A 27,509-nucleotide genomic window follows, 5' to 3' on the forward strand; every position below is an offset into this window, starting at 1 on the left:
GCCGGCTGCTGCTCCATTATTTTGCACTCCTGCAATGGCGACTGCCTCACCACTCCCTGAAGAACCACCCTCCACCACAACAGCCAAAGTCTGAAAGATCACCAACAGTATGCAAAGCATGTTTTATCTTTGTATCAGACAGTCGACAGGTGAAGAGCTGTCCCTTTCTTCACTTATATAAAGACCGTCAGATTCAACCACCTCTAAGAAAGGTCCAATCAGAGTCCAGCGCTTGATCTCAAAACAACAAGTCACTGTAATCATCATGACCATGCTGCTAGGTTATTTTTTGTCATGTTGCTGTACAGAGGGCCATTACTCAGAAGTATGTGGCTAACCAAAACCAGGTATCAGTCACATACATTCTCAAAACCATTGTTGCATGTTTCATATTTTCATGTCATGGTGGCATCAGAAGAGCCACCCATGAATACAACATGATATTATCACACAAACCGATGTTTCCAAAGGACTTTGGGGGGTCTGTGGGATCCACCAATATGATGTAATAACTTTATTTCAAGACTGTAGAGAAACACAGGTCATAACCATCATTAACAGCAGGGTACACTTACAGGGTCATTATATTGTGAATCTGTTGCTTTCCATAGAGCTTTAATTAGAGCTATAATGAAACTTAGGATACAAAGACAAACATTTACAGCAAGTGCCACAGAAGTAAGCAACACAGTTATTGTTTAACATTTTCTAGTGTAACACAGGGGTCTGAAATTATCCATTTCATTTTTATTTAAAGAGTAATTCTGCACTAAATCACTCTAACGTACATGACAGTTCATGTGAAGCCTGGTTCTGACTGTACATTTCAACTAATGAGCTGTTGTAAACTTTTCCCCATTTTGGAATGCTTTAGAAAATATAAAACTGGCTAAACGTAACTCTTCATGATATATTCTATTTTTTTCTACTAGCTGCATCTAAATTATAGAGCAGGATCAAATGTCCAAGCTTAGCCTGACATAAAGAAACACCAATGACCACCAACACTCGCCCTCTATAGCAGGAGGTAAAATGAGTTTCTTTTTCATTTGTACCAGTAACACAGACGCACCCAGAGGCTTCTGTCTCAAGCTGCACTGTTGGAGCAGCTTCCACAAGCTGGTGCAATAGATGAGGTACAAAATGAACTTTAGAATAGCAGGTTGACATCGATATCATCTGTGGAGAAAACAGATAGTTGGTATAAATAGGATCAAAAATAACTGCATTTTGTGATACAGGCTGCATAATCATTAAAGCTGACAAATACAAATAGTAAGTAATGCTGGATTAGTACTGTAATGGAATATGTATTGATCATAAGTGTGATAATCACACGTTTTAAATTGCAGCTATTGGTTGAAATAATGACACATTAAAATAAAGAATGTGTCTAAATAGCTAATCAATAGTTAACTAGCTATATATTATATGCAAACATACACATAGTCTCAATCAGAAAGTAAACATTAAAACATTAAACATTTTCTCAATGTCCATCTTACCATTCTTGATACCAAAACAGGAAGTCCACTCTTTAAAGGACACCTGCTTGTCCTTGTCAGCATCACACTCCTGGAAGAAGCGGGAGGTGCAGTGCTCCATTGGCACTAGAGGGACCCTGAGAGGTGCCAGCTCTGAGTGGGACAGGAATCTGAATACAAGAAAAAAATAACATATTTTGATTATTGTATATATAAACACGTGGTGTGTGCATTATGGTATTGATATGGGTTATACTAGGTTTCTTGATATACCTCGCAAGTACTGGCTGTTTGTAAAATATGTGATATTAGTCAAACTTGCTGAAAAGACACACACACACACACACACACACACACACACACACACACACACACACACACACACACAGACTGTTTTCTTGTTTCCAGTTATTTCTTTTTTTTAATTTTACATGGACTATGGATATTATTGTTTAAATCATTAATGGATGTGCCAGTGCCTCCTGATGATTACCGAATCCTGTTGTTCATCTCCAATATGACGAATGCAATTCCACTTTCTTCGCACATGTTATTATTCTAATATATTTAATTGCTGACGGGGCTTATTGGTAAGTTATTGAGGCTGTCCTAGTCATCTTGGCATGTGAATCACCCAGTGTTCATATTATTTTTCTATCCTCACTAAAGCCTGTGTTACGCACTCCCCCTCCCTTTTCATTTTCAGTTTTTTTCACTTTCAGGTGCTCCTGATGAGCTGGCTGATAGGTGGGTGGACCTGCCTACCCTATATAGGGGAAAGTAGAGGATAAGGAGCTTTCTCTTCGTCCTGGCATGCAGCCCTGACCAACTGAGACTTGTGTGTTTTTCTTTTGTTTCATTTTGTTCTTTATGAGTACGGAGGCCGGATTGTCTAATTTTCAGCTTAGTTTGATCAAATTAGGTAATGCATCTTCTTATGGTTTAGAGGGGGTAGTTCTGGGTCTTACAGCCCACCCATAGTTTTGGTTAGTTTTTTGCATTATTAGTAACTAAAAAGTCAGTCTTGTGGCAAACTTTTACTCACCTATGGTGTTTCTCTATATATGTTGCTGGTCACAGGTTTGAGCCATCTGTATTTTTATTGTGGCCGTAACACTCTAATCCATAATCTGTTCTACTGCAGGTTTATAACACCAGCAGGGGAAAAAAGGATGTTTTGCTAAATAGCTAAAAAATATATCTTCAGAACGGGTTCCATATGTAATTTTATTATATATTTCAGATTCCTTTTACAAGGATTCAATTACATTCTTTTAGTCAATGCTAGATTCTTAACATTTCTGGTATAAAATCTTTAAAAAGAACACCATGATACAAAAATAAAGAGTGACTTTGTTGAAACTTTATATGGTAAGCATTCAATGAGGGGTTTGGGTGTTATTTAGCATAATGGTTGAGCAAATTAAAACACAGCAGTCAAATAACATGTACCTGTCAGATGGGTGTTGGTCCAGCTGAGCAAACTGCCAGTGCACTGGGTAGATGTACATGTTATAGTTCTTCTCAAAGTCCTGTGCAAGCAGCTCAACAGAGTGATCGCCTGCATGAAGGCGCCTCTCGCTCTCGAAGATTTTCTTCACCTACAGAATACAGTAGGTACAGTTTGGTTGATTTGTATTACCTGAATTACACTATGCATTTGTATTACCTGTATTACACTAAAACCTTGACAACATACATTTTATACAGATGTTTTCTTTCCCAAATGTGCTATGTGACTGACAGATTCATTGATTGATTGGATTTCTACAACAAAATGTGGAGAAATTATACAGCATGTTTGCTTTAAGCTGTCAAGGAATTAGTGGAGCTGGTTTAGTCAAAGTGAAGAACTTGTCAGAGACTGTGATGTCTTACACAGGAATATTGAACACTCAATTAATCCATCCATTTCTGGGCAAGAGTATTCGAATCTTTCACCAAATCCTTGGCCTTACTACTTCAAATTAAGTTTATTCTACATACATCTGTGCCTCTGGTTATTGAACTATAAACCAGATACTATGCTGATTAGAGTTAACTGAAGTCAAGTAGTCTATACAAAGGTTACCTTGAGACAAATCTGACCATCTACACAAAGCACAGCATATCTCCACCTGACCTTGGTTCCCATAGCAGACAGCCAGCCTTATCAAAACAGCTGCGTATCACAAATATTTCCCCCACAAAGCTGAAGAACATATACAGTTTTAAGATTTAGTAAAAGCAGCATTTCTCTTAATCTTTCATCTAAATTCTCTTAATTTCTCTAAAAAAAAGTCTGCTCATAAACAATGCACAAAGTATAAAGTCACACTCAAACTGACAAGACACCCTGACAGCTCCTTGTTCTATCAATTCATATATTTATTATAATTCTCATATTCGTTTTGAGCTGAACTTACTCTGAAACGCTGTTTAGGAGTGAGGAAACCAGGAGACATGGAGTCATGCTCATAGAGTTGCAGCAGCACATTTTTCAGCCAATCTCTCATTCGTAGAGGGAACTGGATCAGCTCAGTGTCAACGCATAGAGGAATTACTGATAGAGAAAGATCAAATTAAAGTTAGAGTTAAATAAATTAATATTTTAATGAATTTTATGCTTCATTCACAATATAGTCCTGCATTTGTGCTGCATTTAACGCTCACATTTGCACGGCCCAGTGTAGTCCAGATGAAGCCTGTGTCCTTTCTTTGTGCCCTCCAGGTTGCATTTAGTAGCAAAGAGCTCACAGGATGTATCATAGGTTTTGTTGTCTGTTCCACAAACCTACAGAAATGGAACAATAATTAACAGTGCAACAGACAGATACCATACAGCAGCTACTAAAAAAAGATCCCAGTTTAGCCATCAGCAGGTCATTCATACTTACATGATCAAATTCGTTCACACTGGGAGGGCAATCTGTCGGTTCTTGGCACACACAGCCTGGCTTATTGTCTGCATCAAGTTTACACGTCTTTCCACGCTTGCAGCGGAAGTTATCACATGGATCTAAAACAAGAGACAAAAACTGCAATGACCTTTGACCTTATGTGAATTTCAAAATAATCTATGTTATTTACAGTGTGAGAACTAGACCACAACACATCATCCCCTGCATTCCACTGCCATTTTAGTTTGTAGAGTGATTAAATTCAATCTGATCTCTCTTATTCACTCCTTAAGCCTGCAGGACTGTGTTTACGTAGTGGCTGTGAAGCAGAGTGGTGCTATTCATGCGGAAGTTTTAGCAAAATGATCCTGTCAGCAGATTCCCCTGTGAGATTGTTTGGATAGTGAATTAGTCAGTATGGTGAATGTGGCTGCAGCTGCTGAATTAACCAGACACTAACCGACAGGGGCTTCAGGGTGATGTATGCCTCCACCAAGTGAGGGTCTGGAACTTGGGTAGAGATCCACTGTGGCTCTTATCTGCACTGGATTCATACCCACTAAAGGGCCCTGGAAAAGTACACAAGATACATGTAAATAAAAAAATAAAAATGTTTCAACTACTACTGGCCACATCAGTTTGCAGCTGTATTAACATAACAAAAGTGATACTTTAGATACTTTTTCCCTAATGAGAAGGTTAATGTTTTTTGGCCACATGGGGGCAGCAGAAAACATGCTATAGCTGTATAATAAGCAGTATTTTCATGTTTCGTTCATGTGACTAACTTGTTAGCAAAAAGTACATATTCAACAGATCTGGAGTGGCATTAGAGTTTTGTTTCTGGCCTCCTGGCAAATGTAAGTGCAATATTTCCTCTCCTTCTAGCTCTGTTTTTGGTCTCAACCAATTCCTGAGGGATATCTGGATCTGTATATGGCTTTAACTAACTATTACTTTCATTACAGATTAATCTGTCTATTGTTTTTTTTGATTAAACAGTCATTTGGTCTAAATGTTCACTGTTCCAAGATCCAAAATAATGTGCCTTTTTTCTCCCTGAAAATAAATATACACATTATTAATGTTGTACCCATTTTCCTGCCCTTCTCCTCTTTGCCTTGTGGACTGTATTGTCAATGTTGCTGCCCTCAGAGTCCTGCGCATCCTGTTGGCTCTCCTCCTGTCCAGATTCTGTTTCCTCTCTCTGTGGAGAGTGCTTCCTCGCCCTCTGGTTCTTCTTTTCCTTCCTATTCTTTCCCTTGGTGTGACTTCCGCTGTCATTCTTGCTCTTCTCTTCTCCCTTTCCAGCCAGTCGTGACCCGGATTCAAGGTTTGTACTGCTTTTTGGTTCTTGAGACTCCATGTCTACCTTTGGTACTTTCTTATCCCTGTTCCTTTCTTCACGTTTAGCCTGGGAGTCTTTGCCATTGTTGTCTTTTCTTTCTTGAAGGTTATCCTGATCAGATGATTCCTCACTTTCCATCGCTTCTGTGTTTTGCATGTCTTGTTCATAATCATCTGCGGTGGAAGGTGGGTGGATGAGTCCTTTCTCACTGATTTCTTTCTTTCTATCATCTGGAACATCTGTTTTTGAAATAGGCTGGTCGTCATCAGTGTGGGGTTTTACCTTAGTTGAAAAAATCTGTAGAGGATGTAAAATGCCGCTATCTGCGGCATAGTCAAGATCGACTCGGATCTCTGAGTCTGTGCTGCCATCTTCATCCATTTTGCTGACAGACTCTTTCTCCTTTTCCTTGGTTGACATCTTCTCCACCTTTTCCACCACCTCATCTTCTTCCTCCAACATTTCAGCATCTTCCATGCTCTCTTCCTTCACCTCCTCCTTTGTCACTTCTTTGCTGTCTTCCTCCATTTCCAAGTTCTCGTCCAACTTCTTTTCCTCTCCCTCAGCTTCCTTATCCTCCACAGCCTCACCAGACCTCTTTTCACCTTTGTCTGCATCCACATCTTCTTCCAGCTCTCTTTTTTCTGCTTCTTCCTCTTCTTCTGCCTCCTTCTTAAGGAGATCTACCAGTTCATCTTCACTAAGCAGGACAGCTGAGCTTTTATCATTCCTTTCTATCTCGCCATCATTCTTGTTAGCATTAGCATTGTCCTCGGAGCTCAGTTCCTCATCTTCCTGCTCCTGGCTGCTGGCCTCAAAGGTGACTAAAGTGGGTAAGATTGGTGCCTTGTTGGCCTCCTCTGAGATAACATCCTTATTCGGGAGAAAAGCAAAATATCATTTCACAAATAGAAATCATGTGATGTTTCAAATAAAACTTTTAAAAACAATTTTAAGAGTCCTGCTCTACCTTTTCTTTGGCTTTGTGTGAAGTCTTGTGCAATCCATGATGTTTTCCATGAGGTTTGCTTGTTACCTAGATATAACAGTATTAATTAATAATGATCATCCATTATGTGATGGGATAAAATGCAATTCACAAAGATATTGAGATATTTGTCTGGAAATTCTCACAAGCCAAAATGTATTTGTTTAAGTTCATTTGTTTAGTTAAGTCTAGTTTACTTGTAAAACTATAACATATAACACAACATAATAACAATGCTACTCACAGACAGGGCAAATGTTGCTGCCAGCAAACAAGAGAATACTAAGCAGGCCCTCATACCTGGAACATTGAAATGAATAGTTTAAACAACAGACAAAAACATTTTGCAAATTTACATTACTGTGAATCACTGCTGGGATTCAAATGATAAAACAATCAGCTTAAAACACATTATAAACAATCAACAAATTATATACTGACTTCTAACTGGTCACAACAAGGACTTGAACTTGGCAGATCTTTTAAAGTTAAAACAGACAAATGCATCTGTATGCTACCAACACATTCGTGGCGAGCGGAGCTGCAGGATTGGCCTCCACAGTTGCCAAGGATACGGGCCTCTGAGATGCGCCTCTCTCTCAAAAGTCACATTCAGAACTAAAGTAAACATCAGAAGCTACCAGACTGGAAAAACTTGACTAAGTCCACAAACTTTTTGTCTCTCTGAACGGAAACAAAACAGACATACTGGGCCTGTCAAGTTGAACAATAGCTCTCTGGTTCGGCCCAGTAAACCCAGTGTAGGTGTAGGAAGGAGGGGTATGGATAAACATTAATAATAAGTGATAAACATCTCAATGGTTTGTGTGAGACAATAAAACAAATGTACTTTTAAGCTTTATATACTACCAAAAGAGGCTTGAATGTATTTCTTATACTTTTCTTATACAATTCATTAAACTTCTTTGATGATAATATATAATTATTTTAATTGCTTTCGTATATAGATAATTCACAGACAACATTTTAATTTGTCTATACAGTGTATTTTTGCATATTTCAAGACAGACAGATTATTAGTGGTCACTACCTCTTGATATGTGCAAAAATCACAAAGGCATTAATGTGAATAATAATAGAGCATCAAAACAAACTTTCTGACAATCACAAAAGAGGCAACAGTACAAGCAAAACCAGTAGTCAATTTTTACACATACAGAAAGAATTTAACTGCAAAGTGGTTAGTCAACAAGGTATCACATATATCTCTTTTGGTCGTTAACAAATTATATGTCAAAACACTGGAAAAGTCTCCAGTAATGAGGATATTACCTGAGGCTGATAGCTGCAACAGAAATGATAATTCCGCACAAAATACCAGTGTGTGTCTGTGTTGAACCTGGTGTGAAGATGTCCTTTTGTATTCAAGACAGGGCTCACACTGTCCTCTCAAACTGGCATGCTACATGCACACATACACACACACACACGCACACACACGCGCGCGCACACACACACACACACACACACACACACACACACACACTGACACACTCATACGCATACAGTTTTTTATGGGAGAGGGAGGGTCTTTTGGGCTACAGAGATACAGAGTGAGGGAGAAAGACAGAGAGACGGTGCAGTACAAAACAAAAAACAACATTGCTGAACACATTTAATTAAGTTTAGATATGTTATAGATGAAAATACTGACACACAAGGTAAATTCATAAATGAGTTGCACCGGATATGAGTAAAGCCAAATAGCAGGGTAGGCACCAGAGGGTTGTAATAAATATTAATGCTTACCTCCTCTCTATATCCTGAATTAAAAGTAAACTTCAAACATGGTTTCACAACAGGATCAGTCATCTTTCTTTGACACTATGATCACTCTCAAGTCACATCTATGCTTGCAAGTCTTGTTCAGAAAGCCACTGATAAAACCAGTGACAAAGGTCATGCGATCAATGTTTATCAATGACATTATGTGGCTTTTAGTAATATCTGAATATTTCCATCGTGGATTAGAAACTGTAGTGCTAAATCTGACTGTTTGGCTATAAAACTTTAGACTCAAGCAAACTTTGTTTCAGCCTAGGGCGAGGCACATTTTTTCCCCTGAGTGCCAGTGTCCTGCAGATTTCTGTTCCTTTTTGGTAGCTAATCAGATACCAAGAAGGAACACAGTTGGCCCAGCTGTGGCTCACTGAATAACAGGGAAGAAATCAACCTGTAGCACACCTCCAGGGTCACACTGAGTTCCTCTGCTCTTTTTCCATTCTTGTAAATATCCATCCAAAGCCTGGCTGAAATAGTCACTACATCATAACAACTTAAGTAACCTTAAGATGACATTGTTGCCTGCTACAACAAGCATCAATCATGCTCTGCTCACTCCTCCCCTTTCTAAAGCAGGACCTTACAACGACTGGTAGCTGTGGTTTCTGGCGAACAGCTCCAGACTAGTGAACATCTACAGTCTAATTGCATGTTTCTTTTGCAAAGTGAGGTTAAATGAGGAATTCTGTAATCTTATATTAGGCCTGACCATATATGGATATCCAGGAAACAGTTATGAGCCCCAGGGAGGAAATCTAGACATCTTTATTTAGGCTTTATACAGTCCATGCCCTGTTCCAAAAACAGTGTGAGTACAGAGGTGAGATTGCAAAAATATGATATCAGTCATTAAATGTAAGAGTATTTTCAGTGTTGTTTACCTCATTGCCAGTGACTCAGTTACTGAAGTTTCCACAGAGGATTCATTTTCTCCATTTAGTATATCATTCTTCTTTAATTAATAATAATAATAATAATAATAATAATAATAACAGTCATCTACCCTTATGCAAGGCACTAACTCCTGCCTGCTACAAGTCATTGATAAAAAGTATACAATAAATTGCAGTTATTGGTAAACTATAGAAAAAAGGACTAAACTATAAAAACATTGCACCGGAAACATCATGACCCTGTCTGGCTTCTTTTCCTCTGAGTGGGTGAGTTTGTTTTCCAGCAGGCCACAAACCCTATGGTTTAGTAAACTAAACTATATTTCACTGTAGACTTGGGAGGGGGTGGAAGAAATGTAGGGAGTGAATGAAATAACTGTGTATGTGTGTGTGTGTCTGGGGTTTGTATGTGCAATCATCATCCTGGCAGTATGTGTCGGTTTTGAGCTCGCCCTCCGGAACAAATACACCTTCGCGTGTTGGCAACAGAGGGGCATGCAGAAGGAAGTGATGCAATCGCCTTAATTGAGGTTACATATATATAGAAGCAGTTGAAGTTTCCTTCAGCATATCCAGACATTGAGTCCATACGTGGCTCAGCATAAGGCTCCGGGAACTCCTGTTTGCTGCTATATACACTGATTGAAGATCACTAACTGCTTCTTACACCAGCTCTGCATCTAACGGGCCAAGAGGTAATTGATCATTCATTGACTGATTATGACATCATTATTACACTCTCCGTTTTGAGCCATAAGTTGCATGCAATCTTACATATATTGTGAGAACATTTTGTATTTTAGGATTGTTTTAAGTGTGTGAAAGGATTTCCTGTGTTTTTATGTTTGCAAACCATCAATTTGAATTTAATTATTAACAATATGAATTAAATGTTTCTGTTACAGAATGAAGGGTACCATAATAACATTTTGCCTGATTGGGGCAATTTTTGCCAACCCAGTAAGTAAAATCTCTTGATTCTACAGATGAATGATATCTACATGATATGATAGTTACAGTATAGTAATACAGCATATATATTGAAGTTCAGGTACTTGTTTACTAGTTATTCCAGCTATGAAAATACAGCTGAAATCAAATATCAATTCTCTCACAATAACAGTATAAAAACATGTACAGGCACAGCATTCAAATTATTACGAGTGAAAACATTCATATATTTTTAAATAAACTAACATTCATAGTGATTTCTCATCTTTACTGTTGCATCCATGTTAACGTAATAAATATAGAGTATCACCTCTGTCTATTGCTAATGTTACTTTTGTATGATGATACAATAATGATACATGATCTTCTGCACATCCACCATCATGGAAATATAAATAAATCTAATGTTTCTCATACAATCATGACAATCATCTATGTGTTTCTTCTCTGACAGATTTCATTTAATACCAATTTTGAATCAAGTGAGCTTGATGCAAACACGGTGAGTGCCATCACGGTCCTTCTTTCAAACTTCGAGTCTCATTTGACATTCAGTGGTGCTGCACAGTGCAGGAACCCAACACTGCTTTACTCATAAATCATTTGGCTGCAGTTAAAGCTCAGCAGAAAATGTAACAATAGTTGTGGTTACTTGAATGTAGTCCAGACCTCAAGTCCCTTGTTGGAGACTGTTGTTTACTATAATGTCTTCCCCCATTCTTGCAGCAATAGCTTGCCTGCATGGCAATAGATGATTACAGATTATAGTTGTTTACAGTTGAATGATATTATTAAATCTATTGTGTTGTTTGTTTGATTTATTTTTTCTCTCCCAGACTGAAAGTATGTCTATTTCACAATCATCTGAAAATGACACCTCAGAGATTCAGGTAATAAATGTATACCTTTATGCCAATAATTTATTGTTTTCTAATGTAGAAGACTTTTTGCATTACTTTCTGATAACTGGTTTTCGTCTTAATGAGTATGTATTCCTATTTGTGTTGCAGAGCTCTGAAGAAAATATGTCTAGTGAAGTGAGTCTTTTTGATTTGTCAATATTCTGCCTGACACAAGAAGGAAAATCTAACACAGAGATATAATAAGCCTGATGATGTCCTGTAAATGTGTCTGAATTCACTATATCAAATGTTTGCTTTTTTCAGAGTTCAGAGTCTGAATCACTAGAATCCACCGAGTCACCAGAGTCCACATCAGAGGACAAAGTGGGTTGAATTGACACTTTTTAAAAAACGTACTTATATACATTTAGTATATTTTATACTTCAGTTTACTCCTTTAAGGATGTTGTTGTAAGGTTAATAAATTCCAATTTGTCACATTTTTACAATTGAAGGGACAAACAAATAACTGTATTAATAGAACAGGACAACTTAAAAAGAAAGGAAAGATAGAAAAAAAAATGTCCTTAAGTATGCAGTATGCATTAATAGTGTGAAGAAATATATGTGTACTTGTATATGTACATTCTTATGGTATCAGCACTCTTGCTGCATTATTTGATGTTTCCCGAAAACTTAACACTGTTTTCCTTCTTTTTTTCATCCGCAAACAGACTTCTGAGGAGAGCAACAGTCAGTCAGATGAAGTAAGATGAAATGAAACTGAGTATTTTATATTTGCCAATTGTTAATATGTGGTACATTATCATTTTGATTTTCTACTTGGCTCATATTGTTCACTCTACTTCCACAGACAAACTCTATGGATGAAACCAGGGATAACAGCTTGGGCAGTGAGGAGAATGTTCGTAAGGTGGGATAAACATTTTGCACATTTTGCTCAGTTCAAATCTATGTCCTGCTTCAGCTGAGATTAAATATGAGTAATGCAATGGTCTCTTTATTCTTTACATCAGAGTTGGGTTCAAGTGTTTGCAAGTGTCATCAAAGTCCTGAGTGCAGAGGACAACAGCACAGAGGTCAAAAGTCAGTCAGAAGAGAATCAACTGGTGGACAACCACAGTGACAGCAGTGACACTACCAGTGACAGTGCAGACACCAGTAATATTAATAGTGTCACGACTGCCACCAGTGACAGCAGTGAAAGTACCAGCATTGAGAGCAACGAGACCAGTGAGGCCAGTGACAGCAGTGATGCCAGCAAGAGCACAGAGGAGAGTAACGACAGCGACAGCACCGAGCTGAAACACGTCAAAGCCCAAGACTGTGTGAATGGAACTCAGAGCTGTGAAAGTGATGAGTATTTCTTCCAGGATATAGGAGATGATGCCCATTACTCAGTCGACAATCTAATGATGCCAGATGAGGATGACCGAGAGTTCAGCCTCAGGAGATGATGAAATGACCCTGAGCAATGTTACTTTTCCCACAATGAACAATGACTGGGGTACCTGCAGACCCCAGATGTTTACTTTTTGTGATATTTTACAGGTGCTTTATTCTATAATTGCAATTTTTGTGTGACTTTGTCAATCAATTTGTTCCTAATGTCTTCATATTATTCTATCTGTTCTGTTTTAATTTTTACATACTAATGAATTGGAACTTTTGAGGTCATGTTTTAAACAATATGCAAATTAATTGTAACTTTCATATAATAATAATAATGACAATAACAATAATAATAATAATAATAATAATAATAATAATAATAATAATAATATGCTTTTTTCAGATTAAATTAATTACATAACTAATGATGTTTTAAGAAAAAATAAGCTAAGATTTTGCTATGATAGTTGTTCCCTGAGTCAGTAGTCCTTGTATGTTAAATGGAAGGATGAGGGTTAAATGACGTACCTGAGAACTGTAGGTTGACAGATTTGGTCCTGTCTCTTCCTTCTGAATGCAACATAATGTTACCTGCAGCTGACTGGTGTGTGTGTGTGTGTGTGTGTGTGTGTGTGTGTGTGTGTGTGTGTGTGTGTGTGTGTGTGTGTGTGTGTGTGTGTGTGTGTGTGCGTGTGCGTGCGTGCGTGTGTGTGTTTGTGTTGATGTAGACTAAGCCTTTGTTTTTGTGATAAAATATAAATGATAATCATGAAGGAAATGAGTGCTGTCCATATTTTATTTGATTGACAGATGTGGTAACGTTAGAAAATAAATAGCTTTTGCTTAAATTGCAGGGAGCATAGCTAATTTAGCTGTAATTATCAAGAGTTCAAGATGTTTAAACAAATCGTCAGTAAAGGGTTTTAAGTCATTCTTCAATTAGGTATTAACTATATTCTAACACAATCACTCAAAACAGGAGTTTGGTATGGTATCATCGATATGTAAGCTTATTTTCGACATCAATAACACGGCCGGTTAGCTCAGTTGGTTAGAGCGTGGTGCTAATAACGCCAAGGTCGCGGGTTCGATCCCCGTACGGGCCAACTAGCTTTTTTTTCCCCCTACCTTACATTTCTCTTGTGAAGCAGCGCTTTATTAAACCCAACTTAACAACGTATAATTAAAAGAAAACGAAAGAGCAAAATGTCGACGCTTAAATTTTGGAGCTTTGTAACGCTGCCTGTATAAAAACTCACACTGGATGGCGACAAAGGTAATACATCTGCCACGCTAACCAACACATGTCACTACCTAATCCGGAAATTAACTTTCGTAACTTGACTGAAATACATTCGATTTTATTTATTTATTTTTAATCCTTCTCTTAAAGCATTTGTTTAATTATCTTACTAGGTGCCACATTGGCTGCAGAATTTGAGCTTTTAGATTTACTGACTGCTTTGGAAACCATCACACACGTTTTCTCAGTTTGACTCAGCTATGTAGAAAATTACAAGACGTCATCAAACTCCTCGTACTAGCAAGAATGGTAAGGTAATAAGGTAAAGTTGTCTCCTTCTGTTTCATAAACTATGGCAAAGCAGATGACAGGTAGGGATAAGCACTGTGAACAGCTGTGTGGATGGACTGTGCGTGCTGGCGCTGTGAGTAATATATTATTTTTTAATATCAATTAATGTTTTAAGCATTGTTTGTGAGAGGCTTATTTGCTAATTGTCTGTCTTTCTCTATAACAGTGGTCAGTTAATGCTTCAACTCTTCCAAATGTCTTAAAATATGTTTTTTTATACTGTAAGTCTGAAAGCACATTCAAAAATAAAATTGTGTCATCTCTACAGCGACCCACTCAGTCATCCCGCTTGTTTTCAGGCTGACATGGTAATTGATCAATTAAGTTCTACCTATGAGGCAAATTTTTCTTGTGTATAATTGCCAACCTCTACTCAAGCTTTAAAAGACTCCTGAAACAAATGTAACTACTCTGTTCTCTTTAAACACAAGGTTTTAAAGCCTAATTTGAAACTAATCAATGTACTGTATCTACTTCTTCCATACAGAAATCAGGATAGTGCAGCACATTTTAAGTGTTACCATAACTGACACCTTCCATGATTTTTCCACACAAGGCTGTATAAAAATTAAATGTAGACCTACATTGGAAAAGAGATTTGTCTTTTCCAATGTAGGTCTACATTTGTGTTTATTGCATTGAAATGTAACATAAGTTGTACAGCTGAAAAAAAACAACAACATTGTTTAGTTCTTACAAAACATTTAATGCAACATATTTATACATGTTTGAAAATGTAGAAACAATAGGTATAACATCAGGACTGTCTTGCCCTGACATGTAGAATAAAACAAACAACATCCAACATGATTAGAATACACTGCATATCTTCACAGTGACGCTGCTCACAAACAAATACTCTGAAAGTGCAACTAAAGCTGTAGGTGGACATTGTGTTACCATAATTAACTTTTAATGAAACATTTTCAATGTTCTATGAAGCCATGAATCATGACTTAACTGAAAGAAAATAATGTCATTTTCAAGTTTATATCTCATTTGGGAAAGTGAGACTTCAGATGTTCCTTCAGCGCTGGTATGGTGGAAAGCTCTTTGTGACACATGTGGCAGCGGAGAGGTAGTTTCAACAACTCACTCATGCCTTCTTTGACAGTGACCTTTCCGTATGTTTCAAGCATCTGGATGATGTCTGCAGATGAAAAAAAAAGCATAGTGTGGTTTTTGCCCACATAAAACAGACACAGTGTAGTACTATTAAATGTCAAATCAACTACTTACACTCACTTGCAAATTTATTAGGTACACTTTGATAAAATGAATACAGTATAATACAAGAGCCCTGCAGTAACTCCTACGTTGATAAAGGTTATAATGTTTTACAGATATGTTGATTTATTTAATTGTCATTTTAGAGGCTGTTTGTGCTGCTGTTGAAGGTTATAATGAGAGATTTCTCTAATCTTTTGGGGGTAGACTAAATACTGTATTAGTTGTAACTAGGTGTACCTAATAAATTGCAGGGTTAGTGTATCAAACAATAACTATCCCCCACCACACACACACACACACACACACACACACACACACACACACACACACACACACACACACACACACACACACACACACTTTTCTCACCTTGAGACTCAATGAAATAGTCACTTGTGAATGAGTTCCAGTGCTTTTTGTTCTTCAAACAAGGAGAGTCGAAGTCTTGGCTGATCACATGGAGGTGTACATGACTGTAAAGAAGTACAAACACAACATTAACTTGTGTGTGTGTGTGTGTGTGTGTGTGTGTGTGTGTGTGTGTGTGTGTGTGTGTGTGTATACGTCATGTGTGCTGACCTTCTCAGGTACTTGAGACTCCATTTTGCATTGTATAATGTGCTTTGACCTCTCTTTTATCAAGCCTGTGACTCTCACACTGAGAGGACAAAAAGGTCAGTGTCACTGCCACAATTGACAAGACTGATGCAGTGTTGAGGTAAGGGTAATAAATAAATAAGTAAATAAACTTAAGTATGTGAATTAGATCTTTTCTTGCACAAACAAGATCATTTCTCACTTTCAAGTCAGTCAATCATGTCACTCTACAAGCTTGTATCAGTGAAATACAGGTAAATACAGCACTAAAACTATTTAAAAATAATCAGAATTTACACTGAAAGCAATAAAACCTACAAAACACCAGTGTGATCTTTTGACAGAATAGCTCCACTCAAACAGTAATCACTTACCTCATACTGGGGATGGCGTGGTATCCTGTGCGAAAGCGTAGCGTGTCCGCATGTGGGCACTGCTGAACCATCTGGTCAGCAACTTTCTGCATGTGTTTTACCAGATTACAGTGCTCATCCCCCAGGGCCTTCAGACTGGAAATAGCCTGCCACGGGAGGACCAGCCAGTGGTAGCGAGCTTTGGGGTATTTATCTTTGATTACTACCACTTTATCATCCTTATACACCTGGAAAAATGGGGGGTAAGGGAGCGTTTAACAGTCAAAAATCCAGCTATAATCTAAAAAGTGAGTATTAGCCAATGGTAATTACTTTTTTAAACAGCTACCTGCATCTTGGGGTCCTGCATTGAACTCTTCAGGCCTTGGCTCCAGTGTCCAAAACCTTCCTGCAACAGATTTCAATCACCTGTCTATAGTTATGCCATACCAGAAAAAAATAACACCTGCATACATTAAAATCATACAAACATCATTTTAGATATGAGCACTAGCACACAGCCCTTCCCTGACTAAGCTGGAAATGTTCTTTCTTTTCTTACACTTGTTTTTGTGGCTTCTCCGTGGTTGATGGCTTCAGAGGCCTTCTCTGGCTGTTTGGCTGCTTTCATACTCGGAGCTTCTCTGTGGCTCTCTCTGTCCTCTGAGGTGGTCTCTCGTGGTCTTTTGGTACTGCTGTGGTTGCCGCTGGTGTCCTCCTTAAACTGTACAGTGTATGGGTAGAGTTGATTGACAATATGAAGCCGCTGCCCAGGCTTCATTTTCACCTCGTTGCCTTTACCCACCACCACAGACTGTATGGAGGTGGGGTTCAAGCCCAGCTTTGGAATAGAGACAGGACATGAAATATGGTCAGCAATGTGTACCCAAAGTAGCACAGTGAATTACAGCTATTTATTCAAGCTCAATACATTATTAGTTTCACACCAAACAAATAAAATCTTCTTTCATTCATGTTTCTTACCTGTTTAACTTTGATGTAACCTTTATTGCATTCTGCTTTCAATTCAACTGGTTGAGAAAGGATGACATTTGCACAGGTTAAAGTTTGTTATCAATACTTTTCCTATGTTTAAATTTAATATACGTTTTTTGGTCAATAGAAGATTAAACAGTTCTGTAATATCATATTTCTTTGAGAAAACAAAAACCTGAGGCTTAGATCAAAAAATTAGCATCTATGTAGAATACAAGGTATTTAGCTAATAACATGGCTACTACCTTTGCATTGTAAATTTGTATGATTTAAAGAAATCGTGGAAACCAAACATCCAATGTGGAAATTTGTTATAAAAAATAAATCTAGCAACGTATTGCCTATATTTGTGTGTAAGAAAATAAAGCCCATATAACATAGGCTGTAAATGACATAAACATTTAGAATGCATAGTGCAAAAGATAAGTGTAATTTCTGATATTGTTTTATTGTATATTGCTAAGGAGTCCACCTGTTATGTCCAAGACACACCCCACCCAAACTTACATCTTTAGCAGTAAAGTAGTATATTTTCTGTATTTTACAATTTGACATTTTAAGATTGAACAAGCAACGAAGTACTGCTGAACTTTTATCTCTGCTTAAAAAGTACACCATGGCTGTGGCGTGACCTAACATGTCTAAGTTCAAGACTCTGAGTCCATCTTAACCATAGAGAGAGTGCTTTTATTTGATTAACTTTTAACTTTTTATTTTCATTGTTTTAATTCTGAAATCATCATATATTTTTAAACTTCATTAAAACTTTGTACTTTTCAAACAAATCTCCTAGCCATTTTTCTTATTTAAAATAATAACTAGACACATAACCTTGATAACTTTAGAAGTGTTGAGGAGTAATCAGTTACATGTAACAGCATTACATAATTTAATTACAAAATAAATGTAACTGTAATCCATATACAGTTACTGAGAAAAAAATGTGTCATTAAATTACAGTTACTTATGAAAATGTTGATTACCAGGGGGGTTACATCTGAAGTCAGACCTTTAAGATTTTGCTCACGAGGAGGGTTTTTTTCCCCTTCATCTTTTAATATTTAACATATTACTGAAAACATATATTGCTGTTTTTAATTTTTTGAAATCAATATTTTTTATATATGTTGTAAATAAATTAAGCCCATGCCAGATTTTTGTCTTTTTTCATAAAATATCTTTATTTTATATTACAAAACCTACATGAACTAATGAATACATTTTCTTTCTTACATCTTGCTTTATAAGAAATTATCTCCCTTATAAATCATGTCAGTTTCTATGAAAAACACCTGAACTTAGATTTTGGTGCTTAATGGATACACTACCCTAACAGTTGAAAACATTCGTTAGAAAATAAGAAAAGCAATCAAAAAGTAATCAAATGTAATACGTTACATTACTTTGATTTAGTAGTGTAAGTAAGTGAAATAGTTACATTACTCATTACATTTTAAAAAGGTTAACTGTAACCTGTTACATTCATTTTTTCATTTAGCAAAATAATAAAACAAAAAGCAAAAGATAAAGAAATAACAAAAGAAAGGTGCAAGGTAGCGGAAAGAAACCCAAAAGGGCTTATACAGGGCCTCTACCTATAGTATGCAGAATTCACAAGTTAGTTTTAAAACAAGTAGGCTAACTAGAAACTACTTTTCTAATGTAATCTACCAACACTGCTTTATAGGTATTTTTTGTTCTTATATGTTTATATTTAATAAAGGCATTTAAAATGATTTGCAAAACAAAATGCTAAACAAAGTAAATGGGGGGTTTTGGTGTATTTCCACTGTGATGTATAAGTAAGCCCACGGCGTATCAAACGTAAATGTATTATTAGATTACCTTGCTGCCGGGAGCATTTTTTGTCTTTAATAGTCGTTTCTGGACCTCGACCCAGGACAACTGCCTGTAGGTGAGGCAGCTGAATTGGCTTGTGATTTCCTTCCTCGCTGATAAGCCAGCAAATTGGCATTTTAGCATCTTGTGTAGCGTTTTTTTTTTTTACCAAAGCTAACCAAGCTAACTTAGCTGCAGCCCCCACGCTTGTTTTGTTGACTCGTCTCGTCTCACGAAAGTGACGTCACCGAGTCACATTTTCGCCCCTAGTAACGAAGAAGCTTCTGGAAGAGCCAAGCCGACCTCCGAGGACTCAAATTTCTGCCTTTACACAGGTCAGGAGACTTTAATTCAACTTTACCTATCTTTTTTACACCACTGTCACAACTAAATGGTCAACTTTGCGTCAGAAATGTAGCCGGTGTTAGCCTAGCGTGTTAGCATTGGCTACGGCTAAGTGGCTAATGCACGAAGGGCCTGAGATATGAAACCTTGTTATTGTTTTCACCAGCTTGTCGCTCATGTGTAACTTTAAATATTATTTTATTTCCAGCCAATTAAAATCTGCGGTGGTCACACGATAGATCTGATTTGGGGAAACTTCCTAACATATGTAACAAAAAATAATCATGACGTATGAAAGTGTATTGTTAAATTTAACCTGCTGGTATGTTTGTGTTGTTTAATTTATCTGCTGTTTAATCTTTTCATGTTATTTCAGGCTTTTAGTTAAAATATTGATCAGGATGAAGATATGGATAATATCACAAACAACCAACATCCATATCACAGGACATAATCATGATCAGTTTACGCTGTTTACTTAACAAGCGGGCAAATGACACCTAAACACACCTGAAAAAGGATTTAATGCACTCTCCACCTTATATACCTTCAAGTGACCCAATCTATGTTTCCCCAGGATAAGGAAACATTTAAAGACTAAACTATGCTGTGATCTGCTTTCCTGGATTTTCCTCTTTGAACTAAACTAACCTTATCTCTAAATGTCAGTGATGCTCTGTGATCATGTGGAGTAGCACTCAAACGTTTGGACATCAAATATATGAAATAAGCACCAAAAAAAGAGAGATAAAGATTTACATTCTTCAAAGTTGCCACCCTTTCTTCTGATGACAGCTTTGCACATTTTTGATACTCGCTTAACCAGCCTCATGAAGTAGGTGGTTGCATTAAGAAGGAAAGCAATTTGGGCACACCTGTTAATTAAAAACTGCTCCAGGCGACTACAAAATGAAGCCGATTGAAAGAATGCCAAGTGTGCAAAGCTGCCACAAAGGAAAACAATGGCTTTTTTGAGGAATCTAACACTTGTTTTTGCTAACTACACACTTATGTTAGTTTATTATTCTTTTTTAGCTTTAGTTATTGAGTAAATCTTACTGAGATCAAGATATCATTTGCAGGGGAGACCTGACAACGAGTTACATCTACACAGGATTACAATAAGATCACCTTACACAATTAGGCATATTATTTTTAAATAATCATTCAGAAGAGTAGCAGCTTGTAAAACTTTTAAGTCCCCCAGAGGCAAAGTTATCTCTAAACACAAGTTGTTTTTTTTTGCAGTTTGTACGAGCAGGAAGTTTTCCTCCACTTCAGAGTTGGTATGAGGAACTTTTAAAGCCAACCTGCTGTGTGATCTTTTGTCATGGTTATCATCCCCCCTGACCCCATCCTCTGTGACTTTATCCATCAAGACACATACACACACTTCTACATGACACATTATAGTAACATAACACATAGGGCTGGGCAATATATTGAAATTATATCGATATCGTGATATCGTCTTAGATTTTGGATATCGTAATATCGTGATATGTCATCAGAGTTGTCTTTTCCTGGTTTTAAAGGCTGCATTACAGTAACATATGTAATTTTCTGAACTTACTTACTTATTGACTTTTTCATTATATCCACATTACTGATGATTATTTATCAAAGATTTCATAGTGTAAATATTTTGTGAAAGCATCGACAGTCATCTCTACAATATTGTTGCAATATCGATATTGAGGTATTTGGTTTAAAATATCGTGATATTTGATTTTGTCCATATCGACCAGCCCTAATAACACACCATTATCTCTCATTTGCCTATCAGTGAACTTTGAATCTATTTCCTTTAGAGTTGCAACAGTTAGTCTATTAATACATTCTAAACTACTAGACTGTAGAGTTAGTGTGGTGTTGTTTCATATATTAGAACTACTCTCATTTCTTTTGCTAAGGGAAAGACCGTATTCAAGTCTAGCAGTCTAGTTTTGAGTTGAAACGAGGCACCACAACCAGCAACACAAAGGCGTCTCTCACACAGCAGTGTGGAGTTGAGCCACATGATGAAACACTTTGTTTCTGTATTTATTATTCACTTTCTTATTGCCGTAATAACAGATTACAGATTGATTGCAACACATTCAGATTATTTCCACGTTCTTTCAACCTTTGTTCAGAGATTAAATATTAAGGTTATTCTGACAGGATGTTAGTTGGTAGAGTGTTTTTTAGAACTGAAGTGAAACTTAAAAGTGAGATACTAATTGTGTTTTTTCTTTTTCTTTTTGTAAGGTTGTCATTCCAAAGCAAAAATGGTGAAGGAAACAGGCTTCTACGACATATTGGGTGTGAAGTGTAATGCCACTCCTGATGAACTGAAAAGGGCCTACCGCAAACTAGCCTTAAAATATCACCCTGACAAAAATCCCACAGAAGGAGAGAAGGTAAGAACCTGCTATTCACTCATTTAACAGCGTTAACAGTGGATGGTGTTGTTAATTGCCTCACTCCGAAATGATAAATAAGAGATGAAAATTTCCTTTAAATGGTGGGTGTTGTTCTTATACTGAAAATTAATTTACATTCTTAAAAGAAGTGTGTATTTTTTGTGTCTTTGTAGTTCAAGCAGATCTCACAGGCCTATGAAGTGCTATCAGATGCCCAAAAGAGAGAGCTGTATGACCGTGGAGGTGAAAAAGCTATAAAGGAAGGAGGAACTGGTGGTGGTGGGAACTTTGCGTCACCCATGGACATCTTTGACTTGTTTTTTGGCGGAGGTAGTCGGATGCACAGAGAGAGAAGAGGTACGGAAATATTACAGAAATAATCAATTTGCTGAAATGATGGGATCTCTTAAATGGTTTGGAGATATAATTGATGGTTAAGCAAAGCAAAAATGTGTCTTCACTGCTCTATTTATCATATTACAACATCTCTGATTTTCATTCTTTTCTTAGCAGTTTGTTTTTTTTGACGCAACAAAACAACAGTTTCTCATGCTGTAATGAAGCTTCCCCTCATTCCACCTACAATGTGTTTATAAGCAATAACATCATACATCTTGACAAATTAGAGAAAAGTTTGTTTCTTTACACTACACTGCTACATCTGATCCTCAAAAAATAAGTTAAGCCCACAGAGCCGACGTCTTTCTTCATTCTTTATTCAGAATATTTCCACTTGTAAGTTTAGGTTTGTTTATATAACCAGGTTCTATATCATTTTTGAAAGGAATGAATTTTAAGGTCTCAAGAAACAACAGGAATCAGTATTTATAGAATCCTATTGATTTGCGTCCTGACTTGAAAATATAGTATTATTCAAATCTGTGATTGGTCTGACATTGCAATGTTTGGTTCCTTCAGGAAAGAATATTGTGCATCAGATTTCAGTCACACTGGATGATCTTTATAATGGAGCCACAAAAAAACTTTCTGTCCAGAAGAATGCTATTTGTGAGAGATGTGAAGGTACGTCTTTACCTGTACAACTACATGCTTTTTTATTACTTTTACACACTCTTGTTTTTTTTGTCACTGCATTCATTTGGTAATCCATGCAGGTGTTTTTCACCACAGGCATATCCAAGCAGGCCACGATGTGTTTCCTTAAACAGAACACATCACCTGTGTTTAAATGTAATCCAGTCTTTGCTTACAGGTCCTTTGAGTTTATGTATTCTGAACTGACATTTCTTGACAGGTCGTGGGAGTCGGAAAGGAGCTGCACAGATGTGCATGTCTTGCCATGGTACAGGCATGCAGGTTCATGTGCGCCAGCTTGCACCAGGTATGGTTCAGCAAGTGTCCACAGTGTGCCACAGCTGTCAGGGCCAAGGACAGAGAATCAGCCAGAAGGACCGCTGCAAAACATGTGTAGGCCGAAAGATCCTGCGACAGAAGAAGATCTTGGAGGTCCACATTGATAAGGGTGAGAGTGGAAAGAGAGCTGATCTAAATGCTTCTGTGTTTGCATGAAGATCAAACAAACAGATATTGCTCATACATCATATACATCTTAACTGCCACAGGAATGAGAGATGGTCAGAAGCTCGTTTTCCATGGAGAGGGAGATCAGGAGCCCGGACTTGAGCCAGGTGACATCGTCATTGTCCTGGATCAGCGAGAACATCTACTTTTCACCAGGTAACATGTTTCCTGTTTTCATGGGTCTCTTGTTACTCGTGTAGTGAATGTATGATTCCTTTCTGTTGAAATTAGTGTAATATGTTAATGCAGTATGTACAATATTTATGGGGCATATATTGCATGTCATTAAATACAGAAGTGTTATATTAGCCAATGTAGAAGTACCAGTTCTGGTCAGTAGAGGTCAGTAAGTATCTTAATCATTTTACTTTGCAGTAAGTCCCATTTTTATGTGCGCCCTTTTTTATTCTATCAGCATGCTACCCCACATTATTTTAATACCTCCAGTAAGTCCAGGAAAATGATATTTGTTTTGAACTTTTAGTTTTTGTTGTTGCCTTTAGGAGAGGAGAGGACCTGGTCATGTCAATGGAGTTGCAGCTGGTTGAAGCTTTGTGTGGTTTCCAGAAGGCTGTTCAGACACTGGACAACAGAACTCTACTCGTCACTTCGCATCCAGGTCAGATATTTGCTTAACCACACAGCTCTCGCTGCATTTGTCAAATATTTATTAGCAATCACACTCAATGCCGGACGGTGCTCTTTGTGTTTGTTCTTGTGATATTTATAACGTGTCACTACATTGAGTTTCCCTCTCATTGTTGTATCCAGTATTTATGGACAAATACATTTGTTACCAATCATACAAAATATTTGCAGCTAACTGAACACTGCAGTGACCTTAATAACCAATATATAGGTAAACTTATGCAGAAGACTGTTACTTCAAACAAGGCCAAGTGATTTGCAATGCCTCCTTTACAAAACCTGTAAAAAAGTATTACATGTGTTGTACTGTATTTGTGAAATACTGAATTGTGTACCTGATAAAATTGTCTATAAATTACCTCTTCTTTTTTTTTTGTAAGGCTGTAATTCACAATTAGAGGAGGGTGTTTTTTCAAAACAACACTCAACTTAAAGCCCTTTAAATAAATCAGATTAGTCGCTTGCTCTGCACAATATCAGAAAATGTATAAAAATGACAATCCTTTCCCCAACACCCAAGGTGCAACCTAAACTGTCTTGTATTTTTTCAGGGGAACTGATCAAACCTGGAGACACAAAGTGTGTTGTGAATGAAGGGATGCCCATGCATCGCAGGCCATTTGAGAAAGGACGCCTGATCATTCAGTTCTCTGTACGGAGTTTGAGTCTTTAAACATATACATGAAAATTATTTACTGACTAGACATAGTGCTGCACTGCTGACATGTTGTTGTAATTAAATTGCTTATGGTTGTTACCGTCAGGTGGTTTTCCCACAAGCCAACTTCCTCCCAAAGCACAAGCTGAAGGAGCTGGAGCATTACCTCCCAGAGAAGATGGATGCAGAGCAGCCAGAGAGTATGGATGATGACCTCTACATCTACGCTGACCTGGAGGACTGTGACCTTGAGACCAGAAAAAGATACACCCACCACCAGCACTACTACATGGATGACGATGACTATGCCAGCACTGGAGGTGTTCAGTGCCAGACGTCTTAAATCACAGCTGGCCTGTTCTTATTCCATGAGCCCAGACCCTCATCTCTTAAAATGAAGCACCTTTTTTTGAACGTATGCGCACTTTTTATTTTATTACTTTTCTTAAAATCGTAACTGTTTACGTATTGAAGTTTTCTTTCAAGCTGAGTCGTAAAACTGTGTCCCATCGCCCTTCCGATTGTTTTTAGCATCATGTCATAATCTTTGGGTGGAGTAAGAGTGTCTTAAAGTTCCAGGAGTTAACTTGGATCCAGGTGAGTGGGACTCCTTGTGTTCTCTGGAACCATTTTATTTTCTTTCCTTTCCCCCCCCCCCCCCAATCACACTGTGACTAAAGACGAGGGCTGGTGTCACAGAAGCTTCAGAAGAGAGAAAAACTTCTTTGTCTAAACAAGGACTGCCTGATTTTTATGCAGTTACACTAAAACGGATGCCAATATTAATATGAAAATAACCTTTTTTATAGTGTTACTAAATCAACAGTTGTTGTAAACCACTTGTTAATGGCGTGTTGAATCCATAATGTGTGAACACCCAGTCTTCAGATCGTGGTGGAGATGTGCATTGCGACTTGAGTTAAAACATTTATGCTGTTTTACCCTTTCAAGGGCTATTTTCTAAACAATCTTGAAAATGTGACAAGATGGGAGTTGAGAGTGAAGGTAATAGTGATTCAGGCAGATAGGAGTATTTAGGTCAACATTTGAACTTTTGAGCTGCCATCAATTTTCTGTGATGTGTCAATTTTTTTTTTTGGAAACCTTGTCTGGATACATGCAACACCCCTTAATATTAGCCAAATACAGAAAATCTGCTGTTCTTGCAGGGCAGGTATTAGGAAAAAAAAAGTCAAACATGAGTAAGAGGCCACTCTTTAAAAAAAAAAAGATCAAGAGGAGGATTATTTTGATAACTTTACTGACTTAAACTGAAAATAAAGTTGAGTTTTACTCAGCAGAAAGTTATTCAGATAAGTCTCTAAACTCACTTCTTATAATAGGCCCCTGCTGCCTGAATGGCCAGTGATTTCTCTCAGTTTATGTGAGCGAGGAAAAAAAAATATTGGCTAAAGTTTTTTCTGTCACTGGTTGTTCACTTTTAGAGAAATTATTCGAGGCTTGTGGTCTTAAAATCATTATGATATATTTTCCTGGTCTATCGTCAGACCTACATTTGGAATTTAAATGACAAATTTTAATCAAGGTAGCAAGTTAAACTTGTTGCCCCCAAGCTATTGAGTGTGTCTTGTCATTATTTAGTGCTAACTGTAAATGCCAAAGGGGTTGGTGGGGGGGGGGGGGGGGGGTTGTGGAGGCACACCTGATACCTCATAAAAGTGTCTGCCTGTTTGAAGCTACTTGATGATGCAACTTTTTTTGCCTTGGATATTGTAAACTATGCTCACCAGAACAGGAGTTCCTTACATTTTTTCACAGTTGTTCTTGAAGCTGATGCAAGTTTATGAGTAATCATAATGTCTATTGAATTCATTTCAAAGTTCAACCTTAAAGGATAATATTTGTCAAGTGTTGTCAAGCTCTTAATTGATGTGCGCATTGTAGGACCAATCAACTACTATTTATGTTCACGTTTTCTAATTAAATAGTTTGATGGTCTCTCTAAAATGTTGTATTACTATGTGAGTGGTATTTACTTTTGTTGCCAGGATATCCACTTGTATTTAAAACATGAGTGGGATTACTCCGTGCATTATTGCAGTGTCAAGCTTTAAGTTTTACTTTCTCCTTTCTCCTGTTTTTAAAGTGAAACCTAAACCTTGAAACTGCAACTGTGCGTCTGTACTTTTTTTTTGGAGTAACTCTTTATTTCTGTCTCTTAGTAACTCTTTATTTTAAGTATGCATTTGATAGTTTTTACAAGATTTTCTTAAAAAGTTTGTCTTTTAAAATTAATTTCCAATTCAATTTCATACTTATCTAAATCTGGCTTTTTGGAACTACAACTATAATATAATTGTGTCATCTAGGTAACAAGTGAAAGAGTTATTGGCACACAAACACTGTACACTGTAAAGGTTTTTTAATTTTATTGATAATCATTTTGACAGTGGCTGGCAGTGTTATATACAATATCATATACAAAATAGAGTGTAATAACTAAATATTATTTTGCAACAACGGCAATGACAAGGCTGGTATCAGCGACAGATGATAGTGTCAGATAGTACAACAATAATTACCAGTCATTACCGGCAGTAGCTGTGTTTCTTGCAGGCGTACATGTCCCACTGATGCACAGATACATTGGTTACAGTCAATGGAACAACATGACGGTAATGTGATCACATTAAATACATTTATTATAGAAACAAACTGGATGCTGAATGTGTCACGAGCT

The 27,509-nt window shown here is 37.3% G+C and overlaps 4 protein-coding genes and 1 non-coding gene across 5 annotated transcripts; 3 read left to right on the forward strand and 2 right to left on the reverse strand.

Moving 5' to 3' along the window:
• Positions 1 to 1,150: 1,150 nt before the first annotated feature.
• sparcl1 (SPARC-like 1) lies at positions 1,151 to 6,997 on the reverse strand. Its single transcript, XM_062433027.1, has 10 exons — positions 6,944 to 6,997; positions 6,682 to 6,747; positions 5,457 to 6,584; positions 4,824 to 4,932; positions 4,361 to 4,482; positions 4,137 to 4,257; positions 3,890 to 4,026; positions 2,937 to 3,085; positions 1,506 to 1,654; positions 1,151 to 1,179 (listed from the first exon to the last, which is right to left on the reverse strand). The coding sequence occupies exons 1-10, from the start codon at positions 6,995 to 6,997 to the stop codon at positions 1,151 to 1,153; spliced, it is 2,064 nt and encodes a 687-aa protein (XP_062289011.1).
• Positions 6,998 to 10,301: 3,304 nt separating this feature from the next.
• scpp1 (secretory calcium-binding phosphoprotein 1) lies at positions 10,302 to 12,666 on the forward strand. The gene is made up of 8 exons (XM_062425977.1): positions 10,302 to 10,355; positions 10,801 to 10,848; positions 11,183 to 11,236; positions 11,357 to 11,383; positions 11,513 to 11,572; positions 11,923 to 11,955; positions 12,063 to 12,122; positions 12,226 to 12,666. The coding sequence occupies exons 1-8, from the start codon at positions 10,302 to 10,304 to the stop codon at positions 12,664 to 12,666; spliced, it is 777 nt and encodes a 258-aa protein (XP_062281961.1).
• A 967-nt stretch (positions 12,667 to 13,633) lies between these two features.
• Positions 13,634 to 13,707, forward strand: trnai-aau (transfer RNA isoleucine (anticodon AAU)). Its single transcript has one exon. It is a non-coding gene; the product is annotated as a tRNA-Ile (tRNA).
• A 1,179-nt stretch (positions 13,708 to 14,886) lies between these two features.
• Positions 14,887 to 19,438, reverse strand: aptx (aprataxin). The gene is made up of 7 exons (XM_062431131.1): positions 19,217 to 19,438; positions 17,360 to 17,406; positions 16,938 to 17,216; positions 16,725 to 16,784; positions 16,397 to 16,623; positions 15,795 to 15,898; positions 14,887 to 15,345 (listed from the first exon to the last, which is right to left on the reverse strand). Exons 1-7 carry the CDS (start codon positions 19,344 to 19,346, stop codon positions 15,191 to 15,193), a joined length of 1,002 nt encoding a protein of 333 aa, XP_062287115.1. The 5' UTR covers positions 19,347 to 19,438; the 3' UTR covers positions 14,887 to 15,190.
• dnaja1 (DnaJ heat shock protein family (Hsp40) member A1) lies at positions 19,421 to 26,776 on the forward strand. The gene is made up of 9 exons (XM_062431130.1): positions 19,421 to 19,545; positions 21,806 to 21,957; positions 22,134 to 22,317; positions 22,879 to 22,983; positions 23,216 to 23,443; positions 23,544 to 23,658; positions 24,006 to 24,121; positions 24,702 to 24,802; positions 24,915 to 26,776. Exons 2-9 carry the CDS (start codon positions 21,826 to 21,828, stop codon positions 25,149 to 25,151), a joined length of 1,218 nt encoding a protein of 405 aa, XP_062287114.1. The 5' UTR covers positions 19,421 to 19,545; positions 21,806 to 21,825; the 3' UTR covers positions 25,152 to 26,776.
• Positions 26,777 to 27,509: the final 733 nt, after the last annotated feature.

Source organism: Scomber scombrus, chromosome 2 (assembly GCF_963691925.1).
Source record: "Scomber scombrus chromosome 2, fScoSco1.1, whole genome shotgun sequence".
Lineage (NCBI taxonomy): Eukaryota > Metazoa > Chordata > Actinopteri > Scombriformes > Scombridae > Scomber > Scomber scombrus.

What these genes read in the sequence shown, in the direction of transcription:
- sparcl1 (XM_062433027.1), bottom strand. Translation starts at nt 6,997, where the DNA reads ATGAGGGCCTGCTTAGTATTCTCTTGTTTGCTGGCAGCAACATTTGCC. An exon ending in CAGCAACATTTGCCCTGTCT is followed by an intron (nt 6,748 to 6,943) that starts GTGAGTAGCATT and finishes TGTTATATCTAG; the next exon opens with GTAACAAGCAAACCTCATGG. An exon ending in CTACACTGGGCCGTGCAAAT is followed by an intron (nt 4,027 to 4,136) that starts GTGAGCGTTAAA and finishes TTTCTCTATCAG; the next exon opens with TAATTCCTCTATGCGTTGAC.
- scpp1 (XM_062425977.1), top strand. Translation starts at nt 10,302, where the DNA reads ATGAAGGGTACCATAATAACATTTTGCCTGATTGGGGCAATTTTTGCC. An exon ending in ATGACACCTCAGAGATTCAG is followed by an intron (nt 11,237 to 11,356) that starts GTAATAAATGTA and finishes TTTGTGTTGCAG; the next exon opens with AGCTCTGAAGAAAATATGTC. An exon ending in AAGAAAATATGTCTAGTGAA is followed by an intron (nt 11,384 to 11,512) that starts GTGAGTCTTTTT and finishes TGCTTTTTTCAG; the next exon opens with AGTTCAGAGTCTGAATCACT.
- aptx (XM_062431131.1), bottom strand. Translation starts at nt 19,346, where the DNA reads ATGCCAATTTGCTGGCTTATCAGCGAGGAAGGAAATCACAAGCCAATT. An exon ending in GAGAAGCCACAAAAACAAGT is followed by an intron (nt 16,785 to 16,937) that starts GTAAGAAAAGAA and finishes AATCTGTTGCAG; the next exon opens with GAAGGTTTTGGACACTGGAG. An exon ending in CTATTTCATTGAGTCTCAAG is followed by an intron (nt 15,346 to 15,794) that starts GTGAGAAAAGTG and finishes TTTCATCTGCAG; the next exon opens with ACATCATCCAGATGCTTGAA.
- dnaja1 (XM_062431130.1), top strand. Translation starts at nt 21,826, where the DNA reads ATGGTGAAGGAAACAGGCTTCTACGACATATTGGGTGTGAAGTGTAAT. An exon ending in ATCCCACAGAAGGAGAGAAG is followed by an intron (nt 21,958 to 22,133) that starts GTAAGAACCTGC and finishes GTGTCTTTGTAG; the next exon opens with TTCAAGCAGATCTCACAGGC. An exon ending in GGAGGTCCACATTGATAAGG is followed by an intron (nt 23,444 to 23,543) that starts GTGAGAGTGGAA and finishes TAACTGCCACAG; the next exon opens with GAATGAGAGATGGTCAGAAG.